Source organism: Limulus polyphemus, unplaced genomic scaffold (assembly GCF_000517525.1).
Source record: "Limulus polyphemus unplaced genomic scaffold, Limulus_polyphemus-2.1.2 Scaffold1786, whole genome shotgun sequence".
NCBI classification, from domain to species: domain Eukaryota; kingdom Metazoa; phylum Arthropoda; class Merostomata; order Xiphosura; family Limulidae; genus Limulus; species Limulus polyphemus.
This window is the reverse complement of record NW_013667396.1, coordinates 183,090-209,331: the sequence shown is the minus strand read 5'-3', so window position 1 is coordinate 209,331 and position 26,242 is coordinate 183,090. Positions and strand designations below refer to the sequence as shown.

Below are 26,242 nucleotides of genomic sequence, written 5' to 3'. Positions count from 1 at the left end.
AATTAGACGTTTGTGATGTCAAAATATTAAGTATATAGCTTCTTAAGAATTAGGAACTCAAATTACCAATATTCACATGCTAGAATATAAGATAAGAATGTCTTATCTTTTCTATTTGCTAAGACATTGCTCATGTAATAAATCAAACACAGTGGCACCTGCCCACCTCTTTCCATTTTTGGAAATTCTCCCTTATATACACTTACTTCTATATATGACATGAATAACCAATCAGAAGCTCATAATGTCCTCCTAGTGGCTTTCTTAGCCATTTTAAATTCTTAGGATGACATTTATTTCTTTTGAACCAATATTTCAAGGAGGTAGGGCGTGTCTATAGTCTGATTGAAATTTCATATTTTTTTAGACTAATATATCTTAGTTACTAAGCTTGATAAATTATAGTGGAATTCTATGGTATCAATATATAGTAATTTATGATTTTTTAGTTTTTCAAATGTACATATAAAATCTAAATTATTTTGTTTCATATCCTCTATGTGCAAAATTTTTAAAGGCTTAGCAACCTACGTCAAGCAGCAACTGAGTACAATGGTCATAACTAGAAGAGATAATTGTTTGCTTTACTTCTTTATTTACTGTTCTATGTTTTAAGAAAAATAAGTATAAGAAATTATTTCAAAATAGCAATAATCTATATACATATATAATGTATAATAATTGATATTTTACTGTATTTTACAAAATACTAGTCTAACAAAACAGCCAAGACAAGTCACTTTGTAAAAACTAAGTCAGTTTTATAATATTTGATAATATGTGAGAGCACGTGTGCTGCATCATTGTAACTTCTGTATTGTTAGCCAGACACGGCTGAAAGGTAAATATAATAAAAATAATAAATATGTATAAATGTATAATGTTGAGTTTTAAGCTATTAAGTACAAAAATTATGTTTTTGTGTTATAATTTGTAGTCATTTTAGAATGAAAGAGGCATAATTTATATTTATTGCCTAATTTTTTATGGTAGTTACAAGATCGGTCAAATCTACTGAACCTGTACAGAGATTAATTAGTGAAAATAACAGATAAAATATATAGATTTTTCTTAAGAAATGTTTGATAACTATCTGGACATTATTAAGATTTCACATGTGAAATTTGAAAATTTTATGATGCATAAAAGTATTTTTAATCTTAAAATGAAAATGATTTTGCATGTTAGATAGGCAACATGCAAAAAGAAAAAAAAGGTATGAGAAAAAAACATTGCTTTACAAACCTTAAGACTTAATAAAAAAAATTTTGCATATGAAAGCATTGTAATGTGCCAAATTTCATCAACATTCGCTTACTAATCTAAAAATTATAGCATGAAAACTATAACAAGCACAAAATGGTTATGAGGTCGGTCCCAGGGATCGAGCCCGTGCTGAAAGAGTTAAATGTGTGAATAAACAACATGCATTTTTTAAAAATATAAAAATAAGATTACTGTTTTATATAACGTTTTAAAACTACATGTGAAAGTATTATTTCACTTATCTATATATGATATTTAAAATAAAAGGTTTTAAATAAAATATAAAATAATAGTTATTGTGGTTTCATCCACACTTTATGCAAATTATTACTATCAAAGGTTTGAACCTTCATTTTGTAATGTGTTCAAATTGTAGAAGTCAAAATCAGCCCTTCATTACAGCTTTATAGTTTTTAAGTACAATTTCCAAAAAAATTAAAATATTTTACAATGGATTAAATGAAACTGCTTTGAACTTCAATCTCGAACAATAATGGAAATAATAACTGACATGAATGAAAAAAAAATCCATTATCTATATAGCGAAACCATTTTCCATACATATATAACATATATTTGCTGTCAGTTAATTTTCTGTACATAATTCAACTAATAAATATAAAGGCTTTTATAATTAGAGTTCTTTTTAATATTTCAAACAGTTATTGCTTTAATAACACAGTAGATACAATATTTATAACCTCCCTAATTAATGACCTTTTTATTTCTACTTCTTTTCACCAACAGAATAATTTCCAACATTACATTTATTTTCTCATTCCTGATTGAATGACTAAGTAAAAATTTCAGCACTTATAAAAACTGAAAAATGCAGGGTTAAATATGATAATGATATTTTAATTCTTAAACTGGTTGTTTTGTTTATTACTTTTCAGAAACAAAAAAAAAGCATTTACCTTTTCCACATTATACTCTTCTTCCACGACATCAGGTGATATTGGCCAGGAGTCTGGCAGAGGAAGTAACTGAAAAGTTATCACACACTTAATAATCACAAAGATGCTCAAAAATGAAAAGTAAAGCTTTTATACATTACACAAAATATATTCAAACAGATAAAAAATTGCAGATGTTTGATTTTGACAACGATAATACATTAGAATCTCAGGGAATGAAAATGAGGACAAAAACAAATTAGTTTTACTGATTCTCCAAACATAAAAAAGTAATATTTGGTATTATTTATAAAAGATTGGTTTGAATGAAATTAAGATATAGTTCTTATACACAAAAGCACAATTACCCTTTGGGGTGCATCTTGTTCTGACACCAGCCATTGTAGATCTGATGCTTTGGGAAGTTGTTGTTCAGAGAACTTTTTGAGGAGACACAAAGCTACAGTTTCTGCTGACACATGGGAGCCTGAGGTTTCCAAGACAGAGCTCACATTTGATCTAAATCAAAATAAAATAGATTATAGCTTATAATTGCATGACATTCATGTTAGCATACTTTTAAAAAGTAAAAGTAAAACAATACAAACAACTAACTATAGCTGTAATATTCATGTACAATACCAACATATTATATAAACAAACAGTATGATAACATTAATACAAACAGTGAATATACGTTTTAAAAATTGCAGTTATAACTAAGAAGATAATTATAAAAATAGTTCGTACATCTTTACATACATTTGTTTTTGTCAAAGTTACTTACAGGCATAGTGAGCACAATTAGTCAACAGCAATATTTCTGTGAACACTGAGATTAAACTAGTTAAAGTTCTAATGGAAGAAACCTCAGTCAAGTGGATAACACACTAAACTTCCATCATGGATACCCAGGTTCTAATTCCGGCCACTGTCAACACAAATATAGTCTTTCTAGTATTTAGCTAAAGATTACAGCAATTAGTAGATGAAATGTACGAAATAAAATAGTTAGTAATTAGTATCTAGTTATAAGAAAATATTAGTTACTAATTAATAATTACACTTCATTCATCATTTAGATAATAATTGATATTTGATTGCCACAAATTTCTGCAAGTACTTAAGTGGCCAATCAGTGATTGTAAGTTTAATGTGTAAAATACAATCATATTATTGGATTGAACAATGTTATCCAATACCTGACCCACCTCAGGCAACTATGTCTGGATACAAAGGCCAAAAGATGTGATAGTATGCCATCTATTTCCAAATAACAGAGCCCACTGAGGCACAAAAACACTGCAAATGTGGTGCTATAGCAATGATTGGAGCTTCACAGCATACTTTACAGAAAAGTTGCAAATGTTGGAGGTTCCTCAAACTCTGTGTAAAAACTCTGAACTGGAAAACTGTGGTAAGCTCCTGTGCAAAGCTAAAGTAACTGATGATGCACGTGGGTCCAACATCTTCAATGCAAAGTTCCTGGATTAGGTAAAGATCAGAGTCCCATAATCCAGCTTAGATTAAATGAGAGTGTAATAGACTGAGCATAAAACACTTATTCACTTCCAAAGAGAATGCAGAGTATGTTCAGTGTACTTGTAAATTTGATTTTAAGCTGCTTGATTGCTTAATGTGAGGAATGAAAGTTAACTTACTGTTAAATAAAACTCCAAATAACGTAGTCTCAATCACCATAGGAATATAAGCACCTTCTAAGATGAAGTTTGGGATCAGGGTGCAATCCATTTTGGCAGCATAAATGCATGCAAACAGATTTAGATGACAAATATTTAAAACCATTTGCAGTGGTCCATTCATAATTTATTGAAGGCAGTTTGAAGCTCTTGCTCAATATACTTCATATTTGACAACTGACAGGAAATCTGAATGTTATCAATACAGAAGCTTTATGCAACCATTAAATGAAATTGTTCAGTGATCTTTATGCTAAAAAAGTGGGATACTCAAGACAAAGCAATGAGGTACTTAAGAGTTTCTGTGTGAAAAATGAGGATAGAATTGATCCCAAATAGATTTAGAATGACCTCTCTTCTAAATAAAAGTATGTATAAAAATGGGTAAATGGCCATGCAACCTATATGAATAGATGTCCTTTAAAATACACAGATACAGAACTTCTATGTGGTATTATAGCCTTCTTAAGATCAAAAAAAGATTGGTTAAGAAAGAATTCCCTGACTGATGTTCCAAGTTGAATTGAGTAGTTCATGTTAGATAACTGTCTATAGATATTATGCATATTTTTATATAGAGCCCAGAGTATCCCTAAGAAGAAAGCATCTGGGATGTTTATACTTTTGGCTCCTATTTGTATTTTAGATGATCAACTTCCATGAGCAGTACAACACCACCTGATGGTTGCAAATGAAAACGTGAGGGAAAGAACATACAACAGTCTTGCATGGGCTGAGGGCTGAATGGAACAAACTCAGTTGTTCTGGAGTTCTACAAACAGGCAAATAAATGGGAGTAGAGGTTGACTTCTCCACTGGAGAGTCCATGGATGAAGACAGATTCTTCACATTGAACATAAAGAAGTAGTGGAATATACAGCAGAAGTAAAACTGTTTCAGAACTGGTGAAATCAGTTTACATGTCTCACCATAAGTGATGTTACAGAGTGTCCTAAGACATTTCCTTTCTTTCTCCATATTCAACATTGGACAAGATCTGGCATAAGAGGAGTGTGAGCCCTGCCAGTTACCACAGCAAGGCTCAGATATATATATATATATATATAGAGAGAGTACTATTGTGTTCCTTACCATTACACTATGCAGAAGAACCATAAAAAGAGGTCTTTAAATAATCAAATTGCTGGCAGATGAAATATCCAAGTAGATTTGGAATATATGGCCAACACAGGACAATTCAAGTACCTCACCTTAACAGCGAGAGGTAGGAGAAGAGAAGCAAAGATAAGAATAGGAAGCCTAGTCATCTCATACTTCCCATTCTTGTGAAGAAAAATCTGTCTGACAGCCATAACTCCCTGATCTTTTAATCTCAGAGAGAATATCCTTATCTAGGATATTGAAAAGATTGGCCAAGGCAATCACTCCCCTGGAGGTGTTCAGGGTGTTATAAGCAGGGACCTCTATAAGAATTCCCCCAAGAGGCTTAGACAACAAAACAGCTCACTGTTCTATGGTCAAAATGTTTGAACAAATAACCTACCTAATCAGTTTTTTTAACCAAATGAGGGGGAGCCAGCAATCCCCTCTAATTCTTTTTTGGATAAAAAAAAAAAGCATTTTACCTAAGTAGTGAATAATGAGAAAGTAACAATTGGTATAGTAAAAGAAGCAAAGTCATCAGTACACGGTCATTTTAAAGTAGCTGTAATAAAAAAAAAGAGAAAATATGAAATATGCTGCCCAATGACCACATCCATAATGAAGTCCTACAAAAGCTCAACAAACTGAGAACAGTGCAGCAATGCACTATACTTGTTTACCACTACCATATATAATGTCAAAAACTCCTAGTGAAGACATCTAATACTGGCACTTGGTTGACCCTACCCACAATTAACCAGCCAAATGATCCTAATGAGGGCACCCCAGAGCTTCCTATCTACAGGAATTCAAAGCCAAAGTGTAGTGTTGCAGTGATTCATAGATGCATTCCAGGCATTACTCAACTACTAACTTCCCCCCTTTATGAGTCACCATGCACAGGAAACACTAGGGTGGATGTTTGGATCCCAGACATGGTAAACTGTACATGAAGATGCTTCCAGAGAGGTCCCCTTGCCACATACAAGAACTCATATCAAGGGGTTTCTCCTAGTACAAGTAAAACTACAGATCAAATTCATTTGTGTATATAAATTCAAATCCAAGCACTGCAACTTGCATATGTTTCCAGTGGTTTATTTCTAAATTTAAGTTTGTTGTGTTTGCTGTATTATTTAATTCTGAATGAAATACCACTTATATTTATAAGTCAACAGTGAATTGTACAATTTCTGCCATTTCAGGTTTTTGAGAATAACTTTGCAGATGAAATTTATGAAATTATTATTTAAAAGGCTTAGCCTTAGGTATATTTTTTTTTACAGCAAAAAATAAAAAAAGGAGAAGCTTAGAGAAATATTTTTCTCCCACATCAGTTTATACTCTACTGTCTTAGATATTCTTCACAGATACTATAGTATATATACAATAATTTTCTATACCACTAAAAGCAAAAGTAATTTGTGTGTGTGAGATAAGATTTTATTGCTTTGCTACAGTTGTTCTAATGCTCATTGAGTGCCAGTAGAATTATCAATATACTATATTTACCTGTAATCAGTCACAATCAAGCATGGATTAAAAAACCTGTGTTGAAATATTTTTTACTAAAATATCTGCAAAGCAAGTATAATTTACTCTTAATTCAGCATTACATTCAATGGTACTTACAAATAAAAAAACAGTATTTCTGTCACAGAAAGTAGAACTAAAATAGCATGTAATTAATACCATTTCTAAATGGCATTCTGACAAATCCAGTTGTACTTGATACCCACTTTAGAACTGAAGTAAATGCTGTGTAATTATTTAATTTGACCTTTTCTTGAAATATTTGAAAATTCTGGTGGCTAAGTAATAATTAGTTCAGATATACCTTAGAAGGTCATTGTTACCTAACTGAACCTCCCTCTAATCTTATTACCGAATATATTAAATGGTTTAATAAACTTCAACGTTTGTGTGAAAAACTGCTTTCATAGCGACTACTTCTACTGATTAAGCAACTTTGTTACACAGTAAATTGCACATGAATTTCATAAGTTCTTTAGATATTCACCTATTCATTATATTTTAATTAACTATGTATGCTTTTTCATTCAAAATTACATTTCAATTTCTGTGTTATTACTCAACACATACTATCGTTGAAAATTGTCTGTAATTGTGTATCTATTTTTAGAATTACCTTTTTGATGGTTCTTCAAGGGAAAAAAACTTTTCTTCTTCAACAATTGATGACACACGTTTAATATCAGCATCTGTCATGTTTTAAAATGAAAGTGGTAATATATTTATTATTCAATCATAAGGGAGCATATTTCAAGCATCAAGAAAGGTTCTGCAGCCTCACTTTCAAACACAATAGTTTTTACTATAAATGGTTAATTACAAAAATAATTTTGAGGCACTTGTTTATTGATAACACGAACAACCATAATTTCCTTGCTTCTATAATCATCAATATTTGATCAGTTGTTCTTGAAACCTAACAAACTTAATTTCAAAACAAACAGGAATTTAAATATCATAGAGAAATAGCACACTTTACAAAGTTTAATAAACAGAAAAAACATGGCATAAAATTCCTGTAAAAGTAAAAGATATTTTACAAAAGATGAGGTGATGCAAATAAAGTATTTTCTCTTCTAAATTTTAAAAACTTAAGAACATTTCAAAGAATCATAGGCATTTATCAAAAGTTACTGAAAAAGTATTTTCAATACCGGTATTAACACTTTTCTCTAAGTTACCATTTATACTAGTCTTCTTGTCAGATTTACTAACTACCACTTTCACATTCTTTCTCTCTCTTATTTACAATGCATTATAAATTCCTTCTTTTGTAATTACCAACAGTAATATAAATACTTCACCAACTACATTACATTCTTGCTCTATTTTTCCAACCAATACTACAAAATTCTACAAAGAACTTCTTTCCTTGTTATCAACAATGCTACAGATGTCTTCACTTTCTTGTTAACAACCTAAGTTACGAATGTTATAATTTTCTAAAATCAAAAATGTATTTCCAATAACACTTACCAAATCTCACACTTATAGCTATTACTTTACTGCCAGGGTTTCTTCTTTTGCCAATCTAAGCATTGGCATGATTTTTCTTGCTTGCTCCAGTCATTTATACCCCACTTAATTGCTCTTGGCAATATCTGTCTCATGACATTCTCCACCTACGTCAAAGTGCCCCTATTCTAGTACTGTACATGAGCATCTCATTCAGATAACGTTATCACTTTTTTGAGACTGACTCAATTCCAGTCTCTAATGTCAGCTTTTATTGGGGCAGAAGGGTGGGAGAGTGTGAAAGGAGGTAAGTATTATTGGAAATACATTTTTGATTTTAGAAAATGCCAACTTCCTAAACATATTTACCTCTCCTCACACTAATAGTTAGAATCCCACATTAATAAGGTGGAGAGACCAGTGAAGGCATTATACATACAGAAAGTATCTGCATGGATCATGGATGTTTCAATAGATGATTGACAACCTAGTGGGGGAACTGCACTACATCCAGAATAGGTATGCTCTTGTGGATGGAATTTTACATGATCTATCATCTCTATAGGCTAAGTCCCAACCATAGGTTTCACTGCTCGGGGATAGAATTATATGGCCATTTTCCTGATATCCCACATTGATGGCTAAGGCAATTGAAGTGATATTTATATATATATGTGTGTGTGTGTGTGTATATCAAGAACTCATCCAGTCTGAAATTATGAACACTCATCCTCACTCCCCAACAGTGTGGGCAAGGTAAATTCTACTTGCCCCCAGAATTATGGGGAGGACGTGGTACAAACTGTGCTCAACCAAGAACCCAGGTTAGTACTGCTGTGCATTCGGAATTACGAGAAGACAATAAACCCTTTTCCATAAACAGTGTACTGAACCAATATTGACCAAAAGGAAGGGCCACGCTCAATCCAACTGGATAGCCGAGCATCAAATCTGAACCGATATTACAGGTTCTTGCATAGGCTGTTGTCTCTTTTACCAACATCTGGTAGAAAACATCCAGAGACCTGGGTAGTAGGGCCCCCAACTTCACCCTCTTCTCCAAAAGTGGAGGAAATTTGCTCTAACACTCAAAGAGCCAGGTCAAAAAATGAGTTATGGTGGAAAATTCTGATTGGAGTGGGTTCAACCTCCTCTCAATACACCATTGCTGAAATGTGTGCCAATTCCATTGAGAAATGTCCATTGTGGGACTAAGCAAAAAACTGAGACAGATACATGGCAACCTTAGAAACTAAACCTTGTTGCCATGCAAAAGACTGAATAACCTCTATGCCTGAAGCTTGAGCTGTCTCCACAGAGATGGCCTAAGAAGAAGTGGACACTCCTGAAGGTACTGCAGAAGCAGAAACCAGGGTGTTGCTGCCAATCCGGTGCTATTAGCAGCCCCTGACAATGGGTTGGAATAAAACATAGTACCTTGGGTAACATATGAATTGGCAGGAAGGCCTAGAATAGTAATCCTGTCCCATACAGAAGGAATGCATCCACTGCCAAAGCCCTGAAGGTGAGGTACTAGAGACAAACTTGCCAATAGTTAGGTGTTCGATTGAGAGGCTAACCCAACAACCAGAGTTGCAAAATGAGAGCCAAACCAACAGAATCTTGTAATGCAGCATCTATTCTGTTGGGAGAATTTGTTTAGGTTGAGATAATTGATTGGCTACTGCCATTATCATCCGTAAAACATAGAAAGCTAGTACAGTGATATGATAGAAGTGGTCATGACAAAAGAGGTCCAAGATTCAAAGACAAGGAGCCCTGGATGAAGTGCCTCCTCAATGAGAAACACAAGACACCACCACAGAATTGTCAGAGGTAAGCCTGACAATATTCCCCATAATAATTCCAGACCATGAGGCACTGCCTTTGGAAGAGCAAGAAGGACTAAAACAATGTGTACAGAAGCTTCGTCATCCCTGCATAGACTTTGGAATTCCTGACTGTTGGAACATACACCCCATCCCTGAAGCATGGCATTCATGAAGAAATGGAACTTTGGATAAGGGGCAGTATAGCAGCCCATATCTTATTAGCATCCCAACTTAACAACTCCTCTAGATTGAAGAATGATCCTCACTATGAAAACTGGGAAATCCAATGAATTGATGTTTATGATCCCTCAGTTGCATAAAGAACATTAAAAGGATCACTTGTGCTCTCATCCCAAAGGCATGAGAGAAAGAAGAGAAAGAACCATCTGTGCAGTGGGAGAATGAGTAGCAGAACCTATGGATATAGACAGAATCTAATCTGAGTACCAATGTACCAAGAGGCTGATGTCAGGACCCCCGAATAGTGGTGGAACTAAGACTCCCTGGAGGAGCTGGTGAAATTCTAGATGCCAACAACTACAGGGATGAATGTAGAAACCGACAATCAAACCATCAATGAAGTTGGTGAACCAGAGAGGCTTCCAACAAAGTGTAGTATAAGGAAAACAAAAGGTTGGAGTTTAGAGTTGTAAGTCCATAGACATATCCACCACAGAACCCCCAAATTCATGGAGCAGATGTATTACTTGAGAGTCAAAATAAGCTTCCAACTGGCAGTGATAGGCTAAATCACAAAGTTCTGACAACCTTGTTGGATAAGGCATAACTGTTCCTTCACATAAATAATAAGTTCCCCCCCCCCCTGTATGTACCACAATGTCCGTGGATGGAGAGAAAATTAAACATTCATTTCGAGACCTTGCAACCCTCAAGTAAGATGCAGGCTCAAAAGCAACTGGTGGAAAGACTCAAAACATCACACACTTATCCCAAAGTGGCCTCCTTTTTGTTTTGTTTGTCATTTAAAAGACTGTGTTGATTAGAACAACATTTAGTTAAGTAAGTTTTGTTTTGTGAGAGGAAAGCATTGTAAGCCCATAAACTCAACACTGTCCTACAGGGGGACTGAAAAGACAAAAGATGAAAAAGAAGATGCAGGAAAAAACAATCTAAACTCTCTCTCTAGAATGTTGATTGCCCTCAATTACAGCCTCAGAACCACTTGAAGGAACACCAGAGAGTCAAATATACATCTCCATCTCATTACGAATAAGATTACAAATAGTTTCAACCAAGAGTGATCCCCCCTCCCCCAATTGTTGTATGATGCAAGAGAGGAGAGACGTCATTGGCCATCATGTTGGAAATAATAATCTGATAATTCATACCGTAAGCTAGCTTGCCAATCGGATAAAAACTTACACTTTAATTGTTTTTTATGAAAATTAACCAAATAATATGGAGAACGTTCAAAGTATCTCCAAACGATCGTAGCACTGGGAAACCTGGTAGTAACACTTTGTCGAGAAAAAGTGATAACATTATCTGAATAAGGTGCTTATATACAGTACCAGGATAGAGGGCATATTGAAGTAGGTGGAGAGTGTCATGAGACAATTATTGCCAAGGGCAATTAAGTGGGGTATAAATGACTGGAGCAAGCAAGAAAAAATTAGACCAATGCTTAGATGGGCAAAGGAAGAAACTCCGACAGTCAAGTAATAGCTATAAGTGTGAGCTATAAGGTAAGTATGCTTTGGAAATCTTCTTGCCAAGTTAAACATTACAGATACTTTTAGTTATCAATAAGACTACATTCATCAACTGTGTGATGCATATATCAGTTCATTGTCACAACTATATATATATATTTATAAAATCTGTCCTTGTCACAACACCACAAATCCGTAAGATTTTAGGTTTATAAAGCCAAGCCAAAAAGTTATATTAAAATTAATCAGAATTATTTATTGTATATAAATATTTACAATTCTTGAAGGAATATCATTTAAATACTTAACCTGAGTAAAGAGATGCCATGGATAATGAAAGACCATTTTCTTTGAGAGAACTGAGTTTTGAATCACTAGCATCTGCAAACATAACAGATAACAATACCTTACAATACTTTTACATTTGTAACTCTGAAAACAGTGTGGAGAAAATCAATCTCAAAATACTTTTAAGAAAAGGGACAATTGATAACATCTTGTTAATTGTTACCTTTCTTTTTTTCAATACAAACAAACCTAAGTACAAAATAAAAAAAGAAACTATTCAAAGAATAAGCAAGATTGGTTCATTGAACTAAAAATGCTTTAAATATTACAAGATTTGGAGTAATATTATCGGGTAGAGCTCTTAAATGTATTTGGCAGTTATATCACCCACTCATGATCTAATCACTAGCAGACAATTTCTAATTATTCCCCCACAAAAAATGTTCTTCATAGTTAAGCATTTATTTCTACTGTATTAGTTTATTCTGAAAATACAAAATATGTCAATAAATTAGAAATAATACACATATAATGTTACATTATGCCATTTCTAAAATACTTGCGCACAATTATCTTCATTACACAAAAAATACTATGCTTGAATAAATAATCTTTAAAGGTGGAAGAACATATGCATATTGTGACAGTAAAATGTGTGCAAAAACATCTTGTGAAATTACAGTTCACATACGCTTAAAAATTAAAGTAAATGTATCTAATCCCGACTTTTTACATTAAAGAAGTTATAAGCACATGTTATTACTTGAATTTTCTACATTTATCATGTATATAATTGTTAGGACTAATGTGTTTCATTGACTCATAAACTTAGATATTAATACGTAACATAATTAATATTAAATCCTTTCATCTTTTGGGAATAATATTATTTGTCATAAATAATACCTATTAATTAGATGATATTTATTTTCAAAAGCAAGTTATCAAACTTACCAGACAGATCAAGCTCATCAACATCTTCCTCTGTACCACTTGAAGTAGCTGTAATGATACAGTATCACCATCAATAAGTAGGTTAAACTCTTCTATTAGAATAGTTTTAAAAGATACGTTTGACAAGAGTAAGAAACTGGGACTAAGTATTTTCAAGTTCAAAGTCCTTACAATGAATCTCTCACAGATAGTTTTAGCTACTCTTGTAAAATGTTAAGTGCTGCCACAGCTGTTTTCTAAATTTATTTTAACTTTAAATGATGTCTACTGGTGGCTCAGAGGTAATCCTGGGTTTATATGATAAAATCCAATGTTTGACCCCTACAGCAGACATAGCACAGATAACCTACTATGTAACTCTGTGCTTAAACAATGAAAATAAACAAAACAGATTTAAAACATTTATTATTATTTATATAATTCACATTTATATATTTTTAATGCCCAGTATAGAAATTTAAGTTTTCTAAGCTTACCTTTAAAACTACAAACACAAAACTATTACAGTGTATCAAAATTTCTTACCTGGTTCAACCCCAGATGAGCCAGGTGATGTAGCTAAGGAAGATGTACTGTGGCTAGTATTGGCTAAAGTTAAGAAATATAACATTAAATATATTTACATACAAAAGGTACATATAATAATAAATGAAATTCTTGATAACACTGCTCACCTACACACAACAAAAATAAAGCTATCTAACATATTAAAAACACTGTTTTATAAATGGAAGATGCATTTACAATCAACTAAAATATTTGTACAATGAATCATTCAAATAATGAGTGCAATGTTTCAATCACTTATCAAAAACGAATTTTATACATAAATGTATATGAAATACTTAAAAAGATAAACTTTAAGAATAAATTTTGTGCTAACATTTATACATTTTAATTTTGAAATATTAGTCTAAAACTTAGATAACAGGAATAAATGGCTGCCTAAAAATGCTAAAATAATACAGTTTACATATCTAACTAAAGTTAACATTTTCCTAAATTGAAAATGTATTTCCAATAATACTTACCTCTGATGACACTTATAGCTATAGCTTGACCTCCAGGGTTTCTTCTTTGACCATCTAAGCACTGGTCTGATTTTTTCTTGCATGCTCCAGTCTTTTATACCCCACTCAAAAGCCCTTGGCGATATTTGTATTGTGATACTCTCCACCTACTTCATTATGCCCTCTATCCTGGTACTGTATATAAGCTCCACATTCAGATAATTTTAGCACTTTTTCGAGACTGACACCATCCCAGTCTCTGATACCGGTTCTGAGTGGAACGGGAGAGTGTCAGCGAAGTATTACTGGAAATACATTTTCAATTTAGGAAAATGTTAAACTTCCAAAACATACTTACCTCTGCTGCCACTTATAGCTAGAAACCCACATTGAAAAGGTGGAGGGGCTGGTGAGGGCATTATCCATACAGAAAGCATCTGCATAGATCATGGGTGTACCAAGATAAGATTGATACTCGAGTGGGGGTGACTGCATTACATCTAGAACAGGTATGTTCTTCACCCTGAACTTAATTCCTATATCAAGGGTGGAATTGTACAGGAGTAATCATCACTATAGGCCAACCCCAACCAGATAGCTCAGGTTGGAATTAAAGGGTCTTGGTCCCCATATCCCACATTGGTAGCTTGAGCAATTGGACTGCAACACCCCAGGCTCAGAATGATGGGATCATGTATGCCTTACTCGACCAAAGGAACAGAACTTATCCGATCTGGAATCATGAACATTCATCCTCACTTCCCAACTGAGTGGGCAAGGAGAATTCCAGTTGCCCCTAGAATTATGGGGAGGATGTGGAACAACTGTGCTCAGGATAGGACCACTCACGTTTGGAATTACGAAGGTATAGTGGACCCCCTTCCATGAACAATGAACTGAACCAATATTGGTCAAAAAGAGGGCCATGCACACCTCAACTGGATAGCTGAGCATAAAATCTGAACTGGTATTACAAGCAGGCTTCCATGTAGGCCAGTGTTGCTTCTACCAACATATGGGAAAAAACATCCAGGGATCAAGGTAGGAGGGTCCCCAACTTCTCCTTATTTTCAAAAAGTGGAGGAATTCACTCTAACACTCTGGAGGAAAAGCCTCTTTTCACCACTCCAGTAACTGAAAACCAGGTTTGGTGAGGACTCACTAGCTCCACTAGTAGAATCTTGGGGATAATTGATGTTGGGGAATCCTGAGGAACAGTGCTCTGGAAACAGTGCAATATGTGAACCAACTTCCCTAAATTTTTAAAAGCAAACCAACTCCAATTTATTCCATCCAATGATTGGCAGGGACGGGCAAAATTTCTACACCTCATTTCTACAGAGCCTGTTGCAACTGCTGGTAATTATACTGAAATAGTGGTTGCTAGTGTGGAATTGGGTTGAGAAAAACACACCTGTTGGGACAACACTCGCCACAGAGTGGGATCCTGTGAAAATGAGGTAAGGGATCATCTAGCAGATGTGGTCACAACTGCCAGATGATGTAAATAATGTGAGAGAAAAATACTGGGAGAAGTCCACATACTAGCATACAAGATGCCCTTCAATGGGCAATTCAAATGGACAGCTAAAGACATAGAAATGTGATGAATCTGATGAGACGTGACTCGCTTGTAAAGATAGTCCAGAATAGGCAATATGGATCAATTTGTAAACCTACCTTGTCAAGGTAGTCAGGGATAAATAGCAGGATACTGAAGGATCCCAGTGAATAAACAACTGGTTTCTAGCTCTTTGAAAGGAGGTATTGCGAGCCACATAACATCTCTGGGCCTTGATGGGACATAAGAAATGATCAGGGGCCAATTGGTTGTGTGGGTGAGAAATAGCCAGCAAATAAATTGGTGAAAAGGATTTCTCCCCTTCCCTGGCTGCCAGAGTCTGAGGAAGAAAGGACCTATCTGGGTATAGCAGGACATAAGTAGAGTGATCAAGAGTCCTGTGCACATACAATGCCAAGAACTCCGACCTATGACGTTCACAGGTTGGCAGCAATAAAAAATACACTTTAAGTGAAAGGTGATACATAGTACATGAGGCTAAAGACTCGAGTGGATGTCAAGGCAAAGCACGTAATGCCACATAATATCCCAGTTAGGTAATTGAAAAGGCCTTTTGGGATGAAGGACGCTAAATGATTTGAAAAGGTTGGATAGGACTGGGAACTCAAAGAATTTCCAACATTTAGAATACCAGAAAAGTACTCGATAAAGCTGTCTTATATAAGGCGATAATAGTCAAAGCTAGACCTTTGTCAAAAAAATGAAATATGGTTGGCACATTTGAGTAAAGTGGGTTCAATTTCCTCTTGAGACACCATTGGCAATAAATATGCCCTTTCTGTTGATAAATGGCCATTGTGGGTCTATGGAGAGATTGAGACAAATACAAGGCAACTTTAGAAGTTAAACCTCGATGCCATGTGAAGGACAGCATAACTTCCATGCTTAAAGTTGGAACTTTGGAAGGTCTGAGTATAGAGTATCAACAGAAATGGCCAAAGAGGAAGTGGCAGAGGTGGACACTCATATAGGTACTGAAGAAGAGGAAACCATGGTTGGGCCAGCCAATCCAGGGCTACCAACAGCACTTGACAAGGAATGGATTGAACCATAGCTAGAAATCTGGGTAGCAGATAAATTGGGGGGAGGGAGAGAAATAGAGGTGCAATCCCCTCCAGTATTGACTGAATGCATCTATCACCAAAGCCCAAGGATGAGATACCAGTGACCAAAAAGCCTGTACTTGAGAGTTCCAATGAGTTGCAAATGCATCTATAATCAGAGTCCCGAACTGAGAGCAAATCCGCCAGAAAACTTCATGTTGTAGCATCCATTCAGTTAGAAGAATTCGGTAGGGCCAATACAGGTGATATGCCATTAAATTCATCACTCCCATAACATAGCAAGCAAGGAGTGAGCCCAGTAGAGAATGTTCAGAGTTCAAAAACAAAGGTCTGGAGAATGCATGCCCCCTTGAGGAAATATAAGATACCACTGTGGAATTGTCGGAATAAATCATGACAATTTTTCCCTTCAATAGAGCTAGACCTTGAGCCAATGCCTGATGGACAGCAAGAAGTTCAAAAATATTGATGTGAAAGGAAGATCTGTCATCCATCCACAGGAACACCTATTGTAGTGTTGTTCCAATCCAACCACCACTCAAGATCTAAGATGTTGCTCCTGAGTAAGGAGACTGGATGATCCAGTGGGTTGCAGTTCATAATCCACTGGTTGCACAATGACCACTGAAGGGATTGCATGTGTGCTCATCCCAAAGGAATAAGAGAATCAAGGGATGCCCAACATCCCCAAAAGATAGAAAGCCATCCATGCAGTAGGAGGAGATGTAAGTAAGAGCCTAACTGCCAATTCCATAGTATGGAGCCAGATGAGCCAAACATAAATACGTAATGAAAAAGACAACCAGATGGACAATGTATTGAGTTGGCATGAGAATGGATTTCTCAGCTCTGATAAGAAAGCCAGCCTTGATGGCTTCTGAAAGGAGAATCTGGGTGTATTGTTCTGACAAATGATGAGATGGAACCAGTCGTTAATATAATGGTGTGTGCACAGGCCCAAAGAATGAAGGTGATGAGAAAAAGCTCATACAGCTCTCCAGAAGATGTTAGGCAGATGATATAAGATGTTATATGTTAGGCCAAAGGGCAGAGCCCTGAACTGCAGAACCTGACCTTTGTGTATGAAACGTTGATAGCAGTGGGATTATTTTGCTATGGGAACGTGTAAATATGCATCGGCAACATCGAACTTGGTCATCCACAGACCAGGTGAAAAATGCCAATATAGGTTGAGAAAGGACTCCATCGTGAACTTAGGAGGATCTAAGAATTGGTTGAGACAAAAAAGATCGATGATCGGATGTCAATCTCCCATCTTCTTGGGCACAACAAATAAACAGGAATAAAATCCTGAAAGAATGGGATCACCTCTCTCTACCACCCCCTTGACCAACAACACTCTGATAGCCCTGGAATGAAGATCCACACTCCATGGATCTGTTTGGAGTGGAAGCACCACAGGTTGTGATGATAATAGAGGTGGAGATGTGAAATGTATGACCATCCCCAACACTAGAACCTGTTGTACCCATGGATCTGTGGTGAAGGAATTTCAGATGTCCAGAAAATGTTGTAGCCTCGTTCCCACATACCCCACTGGTGACAGTTTACCTGAGTAGAGGAGCCTCTAAAATAAGGACAGAATCTATTCTGAGTACCAACAGATCGAGGAGCTGAAGCCAGGGATCGGGACACATGATGAGCAGTCATGCCATGACTTCCAGCAGGAGACAAAGAACCTTGAGAGGCCAATGACAACAAGAAAGAATGCAAATAGGCGACACCAATCCATAATTCCAACACTTCTAGAATGCCCGCAGACATCAAAAGACAAAGAAAAGAAGCCTCACATAACTCATGAAGGGTGGCAACAGGTACATGAACTCCCACCAACAAGGCATCTCTACCCAATACATGCCAAGAAACCAAAGAAAGAGCAGAGCTGACAATCTTAAAAAGGTAGAAGTCAGCAAAGGACCCAATTCATCATCAAACTGATGTGGGGAATGCTGAAAGACTTCTGACAAAATTTGGAGGGAAGATAAATATCTCAGAACAGTAATGAGGGTCAAACGATTCCGATAAAATTGTGATCTGCTCAAAGTGATCACAGGCTCCAATCTGGAACCTCACAAGTCCAAAAGAAAATCAAGTCTTTGGGAATCTAAATATATGTCCTCCTGGCGGTGGTAAGCCAAAGCATGCTGTTCCAACAAATGTGGTGGACAAGGTATAGCTATCCCGTCATGTAACTGAGTGGCAAACCTCCCAGCATGAACTGCTGCAATATCAAGTGAAGGAGGAAAAACTAAGTAGTCTCCCTCAGACCTTTCCACCATCAAGGAAGGAGTAGACTCAAAGGCAATCAGGGAAACCTCACAAACTGAATTGATTAACTGAAGAAAGGGATCAGGAGGCAGCTGATCCAAATTGGCCATGTGAGAAACCGACCTAGTAAAGAAGGGCACAGAAAAAGCAAGTCCAAATTATTTCCAGAATGTCCTGGATCATTGGCAAAAGTTACCTCAGAACCTCCCAGAGAGGAGATACCCCTGGACCAAATATATGGACAGCCTCAACTGAGACTGATCCCCCCCCCCCCCCCCCCCCGGACTGTTGAGAGAGGCTAGATAGCAGAGTTGAAATAGGGGAGGTTTGATTAGCTTCTGTGCATATGAAACAAAAGGATTTTTTTTTAGAATTATTAAGTATAATTTAAGGTATGAAGATCAACTAGGTGAAGCAAAAATTGAAACTACAGACATTATCTATTGCAGCACTTTTTTTAGAGAAACCCGTGTCTAAATGATTTGTCAAAAAAAAGTGATCAAGTTATCTGAATCAGGTTCTGATATACAGTACCAGGATAGAGGGCACACTGACATAGATGGAGAGTATCACAAGACAAATATTGCCAAGGGCAATTGAGTGGGGTATAAAAGACTGGAGCAAGCGAGAAAAAATTAGAGCAATAGCTATAAGTGGAAGCAGAGGTAATTATGTTTGGAATGCCATTTTTGAGGTTAACAGTACTATTTATTATTCTGAAATTCATAAAATGTTGTTTCTATACATAAAATGAGTCATTAAAGAAGTGGCATAAATTTGGACAAAATTTGAAACTGGTGTACTTACTGTCTGTTTTCCCATCACTAAGTAGTGTAAGACCCCTGAATCTTTCTTTCTGTTTCAATAAAGAAAACAAAAACTTTGTGACCAAACATCTCTAGATTATTTGCAAAATAACTCACTATAAAAAGGTTACAAAAGAATACATTAAATATTTATTTTATCATTATATGACTTCAATATTTAAATGCCTATTCTACATCACTAGAATGAAAAAAAACTGCTTTGACAAAAGGACACTAAGTAGACTATTAGCTTGACATAAATGTCCAATCTTTCATTTTTTTGTTTAAATGTCAACAGTTATGCCTACTTGTAACACAGCATAGGAAACTCTTTAAACTTCTACACAGTAGAGGATTACACTACACATATCAATTACATTTATAATAGATTTTGTGATAGTGATACACTGGAAGGAAATTAGTAAATTTATAAAAATAATGTTTAAAGCAGGCTTGAAAACCAATAGTTTTGTATAAATGAAGCATAATACTAAAAATAAAAATATATGTATCAATATCAAGAATGACATATAGGAAAATATTTATGCACCAACAGTAAATTTTTAATGATTCAGAGTAACAAATGTTTAACCAATTAATGCTTATACTTCTTGTTGTCTTTCTCGTCTTCTTATCCTAATTCGCTGTTTGAGGTTTTGTATCTCTTCATCACTATCATTAGCTTCTTCTTCAGCTTTTTGCAGCATTTGATTGCATTTCATTTGCTCTATGGCTCCAATTAATGCTTCAGATATGCAGAAATGTGCATTTTCCTGCATAAAACAAAGTAATTAATCCCTCATTTTTTAACAAAGATTAAAAGTTACAACCTAAAGCCAATACATTACATTAGCAACTTACTAACTACAGCCAATAAACTCTATCAAGGCTATAAAAAAATGTGCGTATGATACAAGAAAATAAGGCCTAAGCCTCACAACAATATTTCCACAATCAATGGTGTGCCATGTGAAGATCCTCCTATGGGTTATTTCTTTGAAGCACAATCAGATAGCTGAAGGTCAAATCTGAGCCGGTACTATGAGTAGAGTCCCATGTAGGCTGGTGCCTCTACTACCAACATTTTGGAAAAAAACAACCAGGGACCTAGGTAGTAGGGCCCCCAACTTTGCCCTCTTCTCCAAGAGTGAAGGAAATTCACTCTAACACTCTGTAGGAAAAGCCTCTGTCCACCACCAGAGTGACTAGAAATTGGGTGTGGTAAGGACTACCTAGCTCCACTAGTAGAATCTGGGGGTAATGAGCACTCAGGAGTCCTGAAAACAGTGCTCTCGATTTTCAAAAGCAAACCAACCCCAATTTATTCAATTCAATGACCAGCAGGGATGGGCGGGATCCTCTTTAGTTTTACTCATGATAGTCCATGAGTAGTGGTCCAGTATACTATGGTAATACCAGCTGGTGAGCTCCTAGGTGGTTTAATGGAACACCGCATTTCTACAGAGCCTGTTTCAATTTAGTTAAGGTATATACTAGTGCAGAATTGGTTTAATTAAAGCACACCTCCTGGGCAACACTCGCCACAGAGCGGGATCCTGTGAAAGTGAGGTAAGGAACCCTGAAAGGTAAAGTAGAGACAAGCATAGCAATAAAAATACCCATCCTTCTGTATAATCTAGTGGAACTGGTTAAGATAGCTACAGGGAGTAGTCGAAAACCTTCAAATGAAGATACTGTCAGATCACATAAATAATTAAAATTCTTGTATATCGAGCTCATAAACTATGTAGTAATGTTGAAGTGTTTAAAAATGAAGTGAAAAACATAAAAAAATTACTTGTGTTTGAATGATTTCCCAATAAAAGTTTTAACATGAGTTATCAACGATTATATGAACAAAGCAGCCACCCCTATGGAAGAGAAAGATAATGTTCTAAAAAAGATTGTGTATATGATACTACCATTTACTTAGACACATGCTTTGAAAATCAAGAAAAATATAAAGAACTTCTTTGAAATGTGTACCCACAAGTTGAACTACATGTGGTACTTAAACCAGTATACAGAATAAGGAACTATTTTGTATTCAAAGACAGAACTTGCAAAGCAGACCGATCACATGTCATCTACAAATATCAGTGTTCTGTTTGTGATAGTGTGTATATAGGGTCGACAGTGAGGAGGCTTAGTGATCGAGTTAAAGAACATAGTGTGTCAAGGTATGCAGAATTCTCAAACATTTTCCAATATAAAGAAAAATACATGAATTTAATTTTGTAGAAATTGAACAGTTCCAAATTATCAGAAAGGCTGAAAATGAGCAGTAGCTAAGATTAAAAGAAACATTAGCCATAAAGAACTTGGCACCTGAACTAAATAAGAAATCCAGCACCGGTGAGCTGATGTTAAAAGTGTGATAAGAGAGAAAAAATTCACGTTTGAAATTACCTTGTTATTTAAATATTACATATAAATAATGTGAGATAAAAGTATTGGGGGAGGTCCACCTACCAGCTCACACAGTGTCCTCTAGCGGGAAATTCAACCGAGCTGCTAAGAACATAGAAATGTGAAGAATCTGATTAAATGTGACTTGCAGAAGATTTCTCACCTTCAAAGAGAGCCCAATATAAGCGATATGGATCAATTTCATAACCACCTCGTCAATGTAACCAGGCATAAATATTGGGAAATGGAATGACCCCAATGAATAAAAAGTCATTGTCTAGCATCTCTAAAGGCATTAGTGCAGGAAACAAATCCTTCAAGACCCTCACTGAACATAACAAATGATCAAAATCTGTTTGGTTATAGAAGTGAAAAATAGTGATCAGATAAATCGATGAAAGGGCATGTAATGTAACATAAAATACCAGTTAGGTAACTTGAATGCTCGTTTGGGACAAAATACCCAAAGTGACCTGAGGAAATCGGAGAATACTGGGGACTCAAAGAATTTTTGTCTCAAGTATCGAATGGTAGTCAATACGGCCACCTTATACAGGGTGATTATGGAAGATGCAAAACCCTTGCCAAAGTGCCAGGTTAAAAAACGAGTTATGGTTGGCACTTCTGATCAAAGTGGGTTCAACATCCTCTCAATACACCATTGTTGATATGTGTGCCATTTCTGTTGATAAATGTTCATCGCAGGATTAAGCAAAGAATGAGACAGATACGTGGCAACCTTAGAAATTAAACTCAGATGCGAGGTGAAAGATTGCATAGTCTCTTTGCCTGAAGCTTGAGCTTCTGGATAGCTGGGTGTACAATGTCAGATCATGGTTGCCTCCACAGAGATGACCAAAGAGGAAGTGGAAGAGGTAGGCACTCCTGAAGGTATTGCAGAAGCATAAACCAGGGTGCTAACAACAGGACCTGACAATGGGTTGGAATGAATTATAACTAGTACCTTGAGTAACACACGAATTGGAGGGAAGGCCTTGAGTTGTAATTCCATCCTGTCCCGACTGAATGCATCTATTGCCAAAGCCAGAAGGTGATGTACTGGAGACCAAATTGCCAATAGTTGGGTGTTCCAATGAGTGGCAAACCCACCAATCATCAGTGTTTCAAAATTAAAGCCAATCCAAGAAAAACCTCGTGATGCAGCATCTATTCTGTTGGGAGAATCTGTTTGGGCCAAGATAACTGATCTGCCACCAAAGTCATCACCCATGAAATATGGCAAGCTGGTAGGGTGATATATGATAGGAGTAGTCCCAAGAAAGATTTAATAAGCTTGATAAACAAATTTTTTCTTGTATGAAAATCAACTAGGTAACTCAAAAAATGCTCAAAGCATCTTAAACCCAATGATCATAGTACAGAGAAACCCATTAGTGAATGCTTTGTCGTAATAAATGTGATAACATTATCTGAATGAGGTGCTTATGTACAGTACCAGGATATAGGGGAGCGCATTGAGGAGATTGTCTTAAAACAAATATCATCAAGAGCATTTAAGTGGGGTGTAAAAGACTGGAGCAAGCAAGAACAAAATCAGACCAATGCTTAGATGGGCAAAGGAAGAAACCCTGGCAGTCGAGTAATAGCTGTAGTGTGAGAGGAGGTAAGTGTGTTTTGGAACTAATTTTTTTGTATCACATTTACAGAAAGTTTTCTAATATTTTGTTCATTTTTGTTATGTAACCTATGTAATAGTTGGTGTATACATGATCGCCATATTTGTTTAAATAAATGAGTGAGTGTTTGTTTCATTGTTCGTTTTTATCTTCATCCCTGTTCTATTCAGATGTGTCTGATGTAGACCTAAGACTGATTCAAAACTCTCATTAAAAACATTTCTTCAGAATGAAAGAAAGCATTTGTAATGCATAATTTAGTTTTTCAAAAAGTAATAGCTCTGTTTAATTAACAATTCAAAAACAATTAACAGAAGCAGAACATATAAACACTAAGCATTCATTCCAATGCAAAACCTTTTCAGTTAACTTATAAGTGTTTTACTGTAAACATTTATAATTTGTTTCTTAGGGTAAGGTTGTGGCAATCAAATATTAGTCATTGTCTGGATTAGTAGTCTATAAGGTCATCTAAGTCTTATTATTAATTAGTAATTGTTTATGATTTCTCTGCAAATAGCAATAGATTAGCAGCCAAAACAAAGGATAAAACTAGATAGTGATATAAGATTACAAGTTACTTATTAGACTTTTATAATCAATACATGCAAATAATAATGATAACTATTTTATAATTTAGTACACCAGGTGACTCTTACTGTATTGAATATCATTTTATTTTTACATCATACCTTGTCCATTTCAGCACAAGCATTAAAATCCTGGGAAGACAAAAATCCCTTTAAACTTTGACCTTTCTGTGGCTGTGGAAAGAAGCATTCTGTTTTTGGTGTGACAATGCGGCCACCTGAAGAAAAAATAATTTGCACAGATATGCATTGTTATACAAAACTTGACTTGAAACTTGTACAATAAGAGCTTGTTGGAAGAAAAACAAATTGAATACAAATATTAATGCGAACATCTCTCTGAAGTAGTTTTAATACACAAGTTATTTCAGTAAAAACAATTTAACCTTAGAGTTACAACAGAAAACAAAAGGGTTCAAGTGCAATCATAAATCAACATGTAACCATTCTTCCAAGTTACTTGGATTTAAAGAAATATTAGTAACCGTAACAGCCAAAAGATAATAGTTATCGACCTTTGTGTTTTGTGGAGAAATGGACTGATATTGAAGTCCAGTGTTCACTAAAGATATAGTAAGGTTAAATCATTTTTGTAGTTGCAAAAATACACTTGTACCAACACAAATATCAGAAATTTCTTATTCCATTTATCACCACTTTTATAGACAATTACTAATAGGATTGAAGAGAACTGATTCTAAATTTAAACTTACATAATTAATGAGTACTCAGAAGTGTTGAAAATAAATTATATAAGACACTGAATTCATCTGATTATCCATACTGTAGATGATACTACATATACTATATAGTATAAATCAAATTCAATAACATGGGTATTGCATGAGATACAACTGGCTTAAAGCAGTCTAAATTTGATAAACATTAAGGTTTAACTTTTCTAAAGAGTCAGCACCAGAATATTAGTGTAATTCTACAGATAGATAAATAGTATTGTTCTTTTTTAATGATTTTTGGCCTTTTTAGTATTTTTGTCAGTTTTTTGTATGGAATGTGCACAACTGAAAAATACTCAAACACTTACATTCACATTTTGTGTTCCAATAATATGTGGATCTTTGGCACACACACAACTGCTTTCTATGTTTTGTAAGTAATGACACATTTCATTTTATGTACAGTTAGCTTCATTAATATTACTGATTATAATCTTTTAAAATAGTTTTGAATATTATAGTATTATTACTTAATATTAACTTCCAATTAGAGCAAATTATGTACTAAGAGCAAACTAAAATTCAACCTTGTATTGATAATAACTAGCTAATTAAATATATTTATGTTCTTATTTATGAAGATTAGAATGTGTTGTTTCATCAACTGAGTACCCTTGCTATTAAAAAAAAAATTTGGTTGTAATCCCAATAATATCTCATGAGGTTCAGCGAGCTTAGAATATTTAGGTTAATCCAAAATACGTATGTTAATTTACAAATGAAAAACAATAATAAAAAATAAACAAAAAGTAGTTAAATTAGATATATTAAACATTCTAATCAATACTGTTAATAAAATTAAGTATAAAGATAAAACAGAATATTAACTTTTACACTACAAAAAGATTATTCTAAGTTCTTAGCTCAGTGTGAATTTAGGACTAACCTAGATCTCCTAAGCTGACCAAACCTTGTGAACTATTAATGTGATTACAACCAATAATATTACAAAAAAAACAACAAAGGAACCCAAATCAGTGCATTATAATTATTACATATTTAAATTTTTCTTGTGATGATTTATGAACATTATGTACTTTATAGTCAGTTTGTTATACAGAATTAGCTTCATAAATTGAGAAAATGCTTTTTAAGTTCTGATTTCATAGCAATGTGCAAAATGCTCCTAAGAATCATATCTTGCATGTACAAATTTAAAAGTATAAGCCCAAATGATACCAAAATTATCATACTGATAATCTCATATTACATAAAACAGTGATATTTACAGCAGTATCAGGGGGAGTTTACTCTTGACATAAATGAAAACTTACTGATTTTGTGATCCAAAACCACTGCAAAGGCAGTTTTTCTTAATACTTTCTACTAACTTGTAAATCATTTGGTTGATTTAGGTAGTCAAACCAACCACTGTCAAACCAGAATTTGAATCCATGTTGGCCGTATAGAAAAAGGT

The 26,242-nt window shown here is 34.9% G+C and overlaps 1 protein-coding gene across 1 annotated transcript in view; it reads right to left on the bottom strand.

Moving 5' to 3' along the window:
- The window catches only part of LOC106464930 (run domain Beclin-1-interacting and cysteine-rich domain-containing protein-like), an 80,589-nt gene that overhangs the window by 23,112 nt on the left and 31,235 nt on the right, over window positions 1–26,242 (bottom strand). Inside the window, 9 exon segments of the mRNA XM_022392743.1 lie at window positions 2,184–2,252; window positions 2,531–2,681; window positions 7,116–7,188; window positions 11,769–11,840; window positions 12,702–12,749; window positions 13,227–13,289; window positions 19,454–19,502; window positions 20,061–20,225; window positions 24,191–24,306. Of these exon segments, the coding sequence (XP_022248451.1) occupies window positions 2,184–2,252; window positions 2,531–2,681; window positions 7,116–7,188; window positions 11,769–11,840; window positions 12,702–12,749; window positions 13,227–13,289; window positions 19,454–19,502; window positions 20,061–20,225; window positions 24,191–24,306 (806 nt within the window).